Source organism: Sciurus carolinensis, chromosome 4 (genome assembly GCF_902686445.1).
Source record: "Sciurus carolinensis chromosome 4, mSciCar1.2, whole genome shotgun sequence".
Classification (NCBI taxonomy): domain Eukaryota; kingdom Metazoa; phylum Chordata; class Mammalia; order Rodentia; family Sciuridae; genus Sciurus; species Sciurus carolinensis.
Genome location: NC_062216.1, coordinates 54,942,089 through 54,952,996, shown reverse-complemented (window position 1 = coordinate 54,952,996; position 10,908 = coordinate 54,942,089). Strand labels below are relative to the sequence as shown.

General features: G+C 47.1%; 1 protein-coding gene across 3 annotated transcripts; it reads right to left on the bottom strand.

Moving 5' to 3' along the window:
- Positions 1-7,958: 7,958 nt before the first annotated feature.
- Positions 7,959-10,564, bottom strand: Adrb3 (adrenoceptor beta 3). Of its 3 annotated transcripts, XM_047550483.1 has the most exons (3): positions 9,284-10,564; positions 8,808-8,868; positions 7,959-8,605 (listed from the first exon to the last, which is right to left on the bottom strand). In XM_047550483.1, exons 1-2 carry the CDS (start codon positions 10,474-10,476, stop codon positions 8,829-8,831), a joined length of 1,233 nt encoding a protein of 410 aa, XP_047406439.1. In that variant the 5' UTR covers positions 10,477-10,564; the 3' UTR covers positions 7,959-8,605; positions 8,808-8,828. The 3 variants fall into 3 exon arrangements, with proteins under 3 accessions (XP_047406439.1, XP_047406438.1, XP_047406440.1); XM_047550482.1 differs by having other exon boundaries at positions 7,959-8,868; XM_047550484.1 differs by lacking the exon at positions 8,808-8,868.
- Positions 10,565-10,908: the final 344 nt, after the last annotated feature.

The following is a 10,908-nucleotide window of genomic DNA, read 5'->3' as shown; positions in this document are numbered from 1 at the left end:
AGAGTATTTTGGTTAATTCAGTTAAGAACAGACGAAGGTCGAAGCTAAGGCACTGGCTGAAGGGTAGAATTGCCAGATGTCTTCCATAAAAATACCAGGCACCAGCCCAAGCCTCGGGGGAGATGTGGGCAGGCTGGGGTGGTTTTGAAAAATATCTGCTTAATTTAAACAATATCTTATGTATCCAAAAGTCTACACATTTTGTGCAACTTTTCTGCTTCCTTATTTTATTTTTTAAGAAACTTTTTTTTTTTTTTTTCATTACAGCAGCTTGCAAGAAATGTTAAAGAGAAGCAAAGGCAAGGTTTTAAAAATGCTTCCTGGTGTAAGATCAGAAGCTCCAACAGCAGATAGCCGGCAACCAGATAGCCAGCAACCCTACCCTATGACCAACCAAGGGGATGGTCATAAGAGTGGCTTAGGAGTAAGCACTGAGGGTTTTGTTTTTGTTTGTTGTTTGTTTGTGAATATGTTTGTTTTCGTAGTGCTGGGGACAGAACCCAGGGCCTCACGCATGCCAGGCATGGGTTCTGCCACTAAACAACACCTGCAGTCCCAAGCTCAGAGTCTTGAGGGCACTAGAAGCAGTGAAGTTCACCCACAGCCCCATGTGTTTCCCCTCCCACAAGTGGAGGGAATTTCTCCTATGGAAAAGCAGCTGCCTGCGCTTCCCTCTTTCTCCTAGCAGTTCTGGGAGACTGTTCCAACATCAATTAAGATTCAGACTTGATTCCTGGGGGAGGCCCTGGGAGGAAGGGCTTGTTCATGTGATCCCACAACTGGAAAAGAAACCAGAGATGCTGTGAGTGTCACTGAGCAGATGCAAATCTGTCCTGATCCCATTTCTCTCTTCTCTGGGAAGAAGTGACCCATCCTTCCTCCCTTTGGGCAAGAGCAACAGTGGAAGCAATATTTCATCTTGTTCTTACTCAAGAGACTTGGGGAACCATACCTGCTGTGCCTTTGTGTTATAAAGCATGGCAACTCAGAAGTGAAAACTGTGTGCCAGGCATGGTGGCGTGCACTGTTGTCCCAGCTGCTCTGGAGGCTGAAGCAGGAGCAACGCTTGAACACAGGAATTCGGGGATAGCTGGGCAACATAGCAAGACCCCTGTACCACCCTCCAACCTGTCTCCCAATAAACAGATCCTTAAAAAATGAAAACCGTGGTAAGTGGGTTCTGTATTTCTAGCTCCTGAATTTCTTAAGATGTATGCGGGGGGGGGGGGGGGGGGGGACAAGGAATTATGGGACGGCTGGTCATTCCCTCAGGAGCAAAGGATGGATAGGATTTTGGAGAGGAGCACAGCAGGGGGACCTTCCTGAACTTACTGTCCTATTGTGTTTGGAGTTCTGATGGAAAACCTTCAAAAATACTGCCAGAGAAGAACTGCAGGAAAGAGCAGCCTCCAGCAGAATTGTGCAATGAGTCCGTATTCATTTTCTATTGTTTGTAACAAAGCACCACACATGTGGCAGCTTAGAAGAACACAAATTTATTAACCTTGCAGTTTCCTTGTGTCAGGAGCCCAGGTATGGGTTAGCTGAGTCTTCCGCTCAAAGTTCCCAACAGAGTGTCAAGATGTTGGCTAGGGTTATGGTCTCACCCAAGGCTCAAGATCTTTTTCTGAGCTGCTGGCAGAACCTACTTCCCTGACATTGTAGAAATCATAGTAACTACCTTCCTCAAGACCAGCAGGAGTATATCTCTTACTTCTTTCCCTGACTTCTAGGCAGTCTTTTAAATGACTTGCCTGATTAGCTCATCCAGAATCATCTTTTTATTAAGTCAATTGATTATGGACCTTAATTATATCTTAAAAATCCCTTCCCCTCTGCCATATAACATAACATAATTGCCACTGAACAACCTGCAGGAGCAGCTTCCTATCACCTGTATTATATTCTATTGGTTAGAAGTAAATTATAGGTCCACACTCCTTCAACGTGAAGGGATTATAAATGGACATGAGCCACTGGGGTTCATCTCAGAATTCTGCCTGCCACCATTTCCAAGAGCTTCTGGAGAGAACAGCCCTTCCCCTGAAGGGTGAATAGAGTGGATGATAATTTTTTGAGATCAAAATCTCACTTAAAGGGCTCACAATTGTCTCACAGGAGTAAGTTGTATGGTGTCTTCCAAAAAGATAGGTCTACCTAGAATCTTAGAATATGACCTTATCTTAAAGAAGGGTCTTTAAAAATGTAATTAAGGGAAGAGTCTTAAGATGAGATCATCTTATTGATGGCATGACATATCTTTATAAGAGACATAAAGGAGATGGCACCCAAGGACACAGGGTGCAGGCCATGTAAGGATGGAGGTAGAGATTGGAGTGATATGTCATAAGCCAGGAATGCCAAGGATTGCTGGAGTCCACAGAAGCAAGGAGAGAGACATGAGAGAGAGAGTCTTCCTCAGAGTTTCCGGAAGGAACCAGCCCACACCTTGATTCCAGACTTCTGGCCTCCAGAGCTATGAGGGAATTCATTTCTGTTATTTTAATTCACCCAGGTTACAGTGATTTGTTTTGGCATCCTTGGGAAACTGATAGACTAACTGATAATTATCCCCATAGGAATCAATGTCAAGGAAATGAACTTGGTGACATTAGGTGCAACAAGAACTTAGACTCTACAGAGATGCCAGTTCCCAGAGATCAGAGATGCCCTAAGAGGTACTAGCACAGGCAGTTTTATGGTTAGACTATACAAGCTACACTCATCACAGAACCCAGGGAGATATCCAGGTACCTCTCTGAAAAAGGAGTAGCCATCTTTATCATTCCTTCACTGATATATTAGTTTGGGTCAGTTACTGAATATAAATAAATAAGGCTAAAATAACTGTGACTCAAACAAGTTTTTCTTGAATTTAAGGATCTTGAACATAAGCAGTGCAGGACTAAAATAGGGAGTCCACACTACTGGACACCCAGCCTCCTTCCATCTGGGTCTTCCATCTTCTACAACGCATGGTTGCCATCTCATGACCTAAGGCGCCTGCTTCCGTTCTCACCATCACACCTGCATTCCAGTCAGTGGGAAGCTGAGAAAGGGACATGGAGGACATACCCTTTCCCTTTAAAGGGAGGTCTGCAAGTGGCACATTACCACTGGTTAGAACTTGGTCACCTAGCCACCACTATCTGACAGTGTAGCTGCAAAGTTTTCTTAGCTACAAGGCCATGTTTTCTGCTAAAACTTAGGGTTCCCATTACTAAAAGAAGAAGGGAAGAATGGAGAATGGATAGCAGCATCTGCCCACAGGGTGCCACAAACTACAGGTCTGACCTTATCAGTGACTTCTCAAAGCAGGACCCAGGAGATGGGAAAAAAGACCCAGAAATGAAATCTAGGGATAGATGGCACCTCCACTACCCTTCTGGCTGATGATAGGATAAAACAGAGCCTTCAGAAGACCAACTGAGCCGAGGAAGGCATCAAAAGGGAGGGAGGAGAGGAAGAAATGGGGAAGTAGTGGGGAACAAAATCTACCAAATTAGGCTATGTCTATGTGTGTCTACATCACAATGAACTGTGATGTATTTTATATACATATGTGGTATGTAATTCTATATATATTATATTATTTATTATATAAATATATTAAATGCACTAATTAAAATAACAATAATAGAAGGGAGATCAGCAGAGTAGAGCAAACAGTTCAGGGGAGGGAGGAAAGAAGGAAAAGGGAAGGTATAGGAAAATGAGATTAATCAAATTATGTTATGTTCACGTGTGAATGTGGCATAATGGATCCCACTCTGATGTATAATTATAATGCATCAATTAAAAAAGCAAAGCCTTCAAAATATGGGTTTGAAGCAAGTACAGGATGAAGGTGGATCCCCATCACACTCACTGTTGGTGATTGAATTGTGTCCCCCTGAAAGATATGTTGAAATCTTAACCCTAGAACTTAGGACTGTGTCCTTATTCGGAAAGGGGCCCTTTGCAGATGTAATCAAGTTAAAATGAGGTCATACTGCATTCGATTGGGCTCTAACCCAATGACTGATGTCCTTATAAGAGAAATTTGGACACAGACAGGGGAAGAAGGCCATGAGAAGACAGAGGCAGAAATTGGAGTGACACATCTACAAGCCAAATAATACCTAGGATGGCTGGCAACCACCAGAAACTAGAGAGGTAAGGGAGGCTTTCTCCTAGAGTTTTCAGAGGGACCATGGCCCTGCCAGAAGAACTGTGAAAGAATAAATGTCTATTCTTTTAAGTCACTCAGTTTGAGTCATTTGTTATCAGTAGCCTATCAAATTTATATACCTTCTCTCTCCTTTCTGCTTCCTTGGAGCCCAATCTCATGAACCCCTACTACAGAGGATCATAAGATTTTTTTTTTTTTTTGTACCAGAGATTAAACCCAAGGGTGCTTAACCACTGAGCCACATGCCCAGAACTTTTTATTTTTTATTTTGAGACAGGGTCTCACTAAGTTGCTTAGGGCTTTGCTAAATTCCTGAGGTTGGCTTCAAAACTTCAATCCTCTTGCCTCAGCCTCCAGTGCCACTGGGATTATAGGTATATGTCACCACATTTGGCTGGACCATAAGATCCTGACTTCTAGAAGTGAGTCCCCTCTACTCTAAACTTCCTACCCATCGTTGAAATGTATCTCATTGTAAATACTGCATTAGCAATGATGAGGTGATCCAAATTAGGGTCAAAATACCAGGCACAGGCCAGAGTTGAATATGGAAACAGAGCCAAGGGTGTGACTATAGTGACAGGGTTATAAAGCAGGGATATGTGTGGGTCAAGATCCAGGCTGTCACTATGAGCAGTACTATACAGGAACCAAAACCAGGAGATCTGGGACTACTAGCTCCAGACTGTCATTACACCACTCTTCCCTGGATGGACTCTTCAATCTAAAAAAAAAATTGCACATGCAGGATCTCATTTGGTCTTCAAAAATCAGTCTGCAAGAGCTGAGCAGAGCAATAATATCTCCATTTGAGTCATGCACACTGGTGCACACCTGTAATCCCAGTGACTTGGGAGGCTGAGGCAGGAGGATCATAAGTTCGAGGCCATTTTCAGAAACAGTGAGGCCCTAAGCAACTTAGTGAGACCCTTCTCAAAATGAAAAATAAAAAGGACTGGGGATGTAACTTAGTAGTAGAGCACCCCTAGATTCAATTCCCAGTACAAAATAATCCCTCCATTTTTCCTTTGATTCACAGGCAATAAATGGTCACAGAGGCTAAGTAACTCATTCACTGTCACAAAACTGGATTATTAGAGAAAAGAGAATGAACTTTTGTTAAATTAGCATGAGTAAACTATTTGATTTCTATGAGGCTCTATTTTTTATTTGTTTCATTATAAATAACATGGTATTTTCATAGCACCTCTGTGTCGAGCATACAACAGATGCTCAGTACATGGTTATTTCTTCCCTACCTCCATTTATTACTTGTTTTTGCAGCTCTGAAATCTGTGCTCCTTACACTACTTCAGTGTTGCCTTCCACTGGCTAAAGGAATGCTGGCTACTCAATTCACCCCTCTAGAACTCAGGTCCTTCATCCATTTTTTTCAAGTGGATTATCAGAGGACTGGACTAAATTATTTCTGTGCTGTCTTCCAGCTCTGATAGTTTGCAGCCTTATGAAAACTGCAATTTTGGCTGCCAGTCTATTTAACAGACCAGCATTGCAAAGCCCTCACCTATTGCACTTCATATTACCATCAGAGGGCGCCTAGGACCATTTATGCCTGGGATGAACCCAACTGCTAAGGCTGTGAATCTCTGCCCAGGACTCTGCCCAGGACTTCACAGAGCTAGAAGAGCCACCCTGGTCAACCTCATTCCCTTCCTAAAGACAGGAGAGGAGAAAAAGATTTAGTCTCTATAAGGAGAAGCTATTAAGGGCTGAGGAGTGAAGCTGGTGTAGAATTACAGTCCAATAATTGCCTGTGTGGACTGCACTTACCATCCCATGCAGGGAGTCTACCACAGGGGGAGTCCTGGGAAAGTTTGCTGCCAATCTCCTCCTTGCCTACCTCTGAATTCACAGTTCCACCTAGTAGGTCACTTCTGGAAAACCCACTTGCTCCTCATTCCCTCTTCAACACAATCCCCTTTTGCCGTCATTTCTGTCCCATGCCCAGCTCCTGCTAACAGACTCTTGGGAGGACCAGTGGCTCCACAGTCTCTTCAGTTTTCATTATTCTGTAGGCTTCACATCTCTAGGTTCACAACCATTTGTTCGTCTTCACAGTTCAAGTGCACAGGCTTCCTGCTAGCAAAAGCAGCCCAAGGATGTAAATCTCCCTCAGTTTGACACCTGGCCACAAGTTGCTAGAGAAATGACCAGAGAGGTTGCTTCTCCAGCTGTCAAGTACACTGTGACAATCTGCAGATGGAATACACAGCCCGGTACAAGTCTAAACACTCCAAAGGAGGCTGACAGTTGGCACCCGAGTGCACACCAAGCAAGACCCAAGCAGTATGAGCTCCTGGATGCTATTCAAGGATGATTCTATAAACCAGAGTCCCCTCCTCCAACATCATCCTTCTCCCCTGCCTAGGACTGACTGGGCAATTTTCCTCAGTGATGTCAGGAAAATATCCAGAGATGGGTAGAGGAGGTCCTCTTATTTATCCCCAGACTTGAGCAAGACTTCCTTCTCCACTAAGAGACAGTTCAAGAGTTGAGTCCTTTCCAAGAAACCTTAGACACCTCAGACACCAGAGATGGCACACTGCTCTGGATTGGAAAGGAGAGAGTCATCTTTGGTATGCAAACATCCTGAGAAATAAAACCTGGGCTCCAGAAGAAAAGAGAACAGCGCAGACCAGGTCCAATTCACAGGGAACACCCATATGTGGAAATACACTAAGCTTATCCTGAGGGCAGATCTAAGTTTTATAACTCTAGGGCCCCTGAACCTAGCCAATGCACTGTATACCATGTCACAAGCGTGCTAAACATTTAGTGATTTACTGAGTATTCTGTAAATCAGCCCAGACCATGGTCTTTGTTATGGAGTCTAAATAAGAACCCACAAAATGATCCAGTGATTTCCACAAAACTTTTCTTTCCATAGGAAACCTGCCCAATAAGTTTCATTAAAATTTAAATAAGGAGCCAGTGTGGTGGCACATGACTGTAATTCCAGTGACTCAGGAGGCTGAGGCAGGAGGATCACAAGTTCAAGATCAGCCTCAGCAACTGAGGCTCTATGACACTTAATGAGACCCTGTCTCAAAATAAAAAATAAAAAGGCTGAGTATGTGGCTTAGTGGTAAAGCACCTGGTATTCAATCCCTGGTACAAAAACAAAAAAAACAAAGTAAGGAAAAATGTATCAACAGATCAACAGGCTTAAAATTGTAACTTTAGTTTTACTCAAAGAGGGATAGCATAGATTTCTGCAGCCCAGGAAGAGAATGGGAAGGTAGAGGCTACTGCAATATTCATTAACCAAGACATTGCCCAACACAAACAAACAATGCTGTGTTACATCTGGGGACACACATACACACACACAAAGACACACACACACACACACATATACACACAGCACTGAACCAAACTAGTTCTGGCTGGTAATGAAATATGAATCCACCATGGGTTTATAATATGAAAAGTGACCAATGCCCCATCTCTGATCCTGGAACAGCAGGCCCCACCCTTTGCTGAAGTCCTATGGGTAGCAAGGCGCTGCTACTCACTTGCTACTGCATTCCAGGAGTTTCAGAGAGGGTAGGGAGGCAGGAGAGTCAAAGGCTTGAGCTGATTCCCTTCACCCAAACAGACTTTTCATTTTTTGTTTTATGAGGATTAAGAAGAAAGGGACAGGGATTAGTCCTAATTTACTGTCTCTGTCAAAAGCCAGCTCTGAGTAAAAGGGAAGAGAGCAAGCGGATTATGAAAAGAAAACAAACGGAGAGAAAAAGAGAGCAAAGGATGAACTGTATTCAGTAATATTTATTAATTTGATTTTAACTGGAAAGAAGGGATCTGTTCCAATGATTCACCTTCCTATGAACCCTGAAGTTCCCCAAAACCCTGAAGAAGTCCTTCTGCTGTGAGGTAGATCAGAGCTATTCTGTGTCTAATGTGAGAGACGCTGGTGCGTTGAGAGCCATAGTGCAGGAACCAGGGACACAACCCTAAACCGTGGCCTCTTCTAGCCTGGTCACAGAGCCTAGAGAACACCCAAGGCTCTTCCAGGTCTGGGCAGCAGCAGGAATGGAGATAGAGTGCTCTGTTTGCCCTACTCACACCACACACAAGTGAGCAAGGCAATGGGCATCCCATCAAAGCCATGGGTCTGCTCCCAGGGCAGCTGGTGCAGGCAGCCTGGCACCCCGGCTGCTGAGGTAGTAGTGGGATGAGGTTTAGAAAACTTCCCTCAGAAAGGAGAGAGAGAAGATAATGAAAACCCACTTGTTTTAAGGGACCCCCGCCTCCCCATTCCATGGCCCAGTCAGCAGGTTCTGGAAAGTAGTTTTACAGCTAGGGCACTCCTTAGGGCTCATTCTGAACAGAGGCCAGAGGCTTTCCAACGGTTCTGCATCCATGGAGTTGTGTCTTGTCCTTCGGGCCTAAGAAATGCCTCAGGAAACCCTGAAAAATGGAAATAACATATTTTGGGGTTAAGGACTGAGTGTGGGAACAAGGGCACTGGAGGGAAGGGGTAGCCACCCAGAGACCCTGGAAAGCATATTTTATTACACACAAGCATTGGGAGACCATCAAACTACAAAAATCCCACTCCCCAACTCCAGCCCAGTCGTGGGGATGGGGGGAGACACAAATTTCCACGTACAGGTTCCTCCTCTGCGGTCCTTCATATTCCAAGTGCATTCTGACCTTCACAGCCATCAAACCTTTGAGAGAAATCAACTGAAGTCGAGGGATTGGGAGGGCCACTTGTTTTCCATGCAAGTCCGAGCCAGGTATAATGATGGCCAGAAATCTGGGTGGCCAAAAAACTGAGCTAGAAAACCAAAACTAGAGCCGACCACAGGAGAAGAGAGGCTTCGAACACATAGCAGTACTTTTCCGTGGCACATCTTCTAGGATGAAGAACCACCCACCTGCCCTCTTCTGCTTCAGCCTTTGTAGTTGGATTCAGGAAAGGAAAGGGCCTCGGGTTCCCCTTCGGTTCCCTACTCTATTCCTTCTTCTCGGCAGAGACCCTCTCAGTGACCCATATCCTTCTACCAAACCCTAAACTCAAAAATGAAGACGTCGTATGCTTCCTGTCTCTAAGTCAGCTGTCCCTCGACCTTAATTACCTACCTGTTTAGCGATGGACATTGCCTGGACTCCACCGGGCTGGCCCGGGCCACTGGGGAGCTCAAGGGATGGCGGGCTGGGGAAGCAACGGAGCGGGACTCCTCTGGACAGCAGCCGCTGCAGCGGCACAGAAGACGGCGGAAAGCGCAGCGAAAGTCCGGGCTACGACAGTAGATGAGTGGGTTAAAGGCAGAGTTGGCATATCCTAGCCAGTTGAGGGCGAGGAAAGCCGGGTCAGGAACTAGGGAAGGTCCCCCTAGGGCACGCAACACGTTAGCCAGAAAGAAGGGCAACCAGCAGAGTGTGAAGGTGCCCATGATGAGACCCAAGGTACGCAGAGCCCGGTGCTCCCGGAGAGGCAGAAGCCGCGCGGGCCGCCTACCGCAGGAGGGCACTTGGGTCGAAGCGCAAGTCCCTGTGGTAGTAGGGGACAGAGAGTGCGACAGAGACGGCGGAGACTCCTCTGACGGGAAGCGGCCCAGCTCCCCGCGCAGCAAGCGCAGTTGACGCTTAGCCACCACGAAAACTCGTGCGTAGACAAAGAGCATCACCAGAAGCGGAAGGTAAAAGGAGACTGAGGAGGACAGCAGCGCGTAGGGTATGTTGGAGGCGAAGGAACAGCAGAGCGGATTGGAATGGCAACGCTGCGCCTCGGCGTCCGCCCCTACGCGCCACCACTGGCTCATGATCGGCGCAAAGGACACCGCGGCGGACACTAGCCACACCAGGACCACGGCCGCTCGAGCACGGCGCTTAGTGACTAGGGCACTGTAACGCAGTGGGTTGGTCACGGCCAGGTAGCGGTCCACAGCCAAGGCGCACAGGGTTTCGATGCTGGCAGTCACACAGAGCACGTCCACCGAGGTCCACAGCTCGCAACCAGTCGCGCCCAAGGGCCAATGGCCAGTCAGCGCCAAAGTAGCCCCTGGTGGCACTACCAGGAGTCCCACCACTAAGTCGGCTGCGGCCAGCGAAGTCACAAACACGTTGGTCATGGTCTGGAGTCTCGGCGTCCGAGCGATGGCCACGATTACCAACAGGTTGCCTCCCACAGTGGCCAGCGCCAACAGCGCCCCGGCCAACGCCGCCGCCCACGGCACCCCTGGCAGCCCACTCGTGTTGGCGGTATTGGGTGCCAGGGTGGGGGCGCCTGGCCACGAAGCCAGAGAGCCGTTCCGGTGAGACCACGGAGCCATTCCCGCGTCGCGAGTGGAGCAGGAGAGAGAGAGGGAAGGAGGGGTTCTCCCGGGTCCCCTGGTTCAGGGGAGGGGGCAGCAGAACGTGGGAGCGACTCCCCCAGCCTGAGCCATCTTCCTTAGTTGACAGGGATAAGATCAGCCTCCCCCCACCACCACACCCCCACTCCCTTGATGCCAGCGCTCTGGGGTAGGGGGAGGAGTGGCCGTGCTTAAAGGGGCAGCGACCAATAGTTTCGAGGGGAGAGACCTCAGGAGGGAATTGGAGAGTGGAAAGGGACGACCTGCCACAATGTGTCCACTCCTGCCATGGTGAGACCCACGGACTCACCACAGCACTCCCTGGGCACTGGTTTACTGAATCTGTGCAGTTCCTTTCAGAAGAGGTCCTGGAGCAACACTGGGAGAAGGCAAAGGAGAATCCTCCCACCT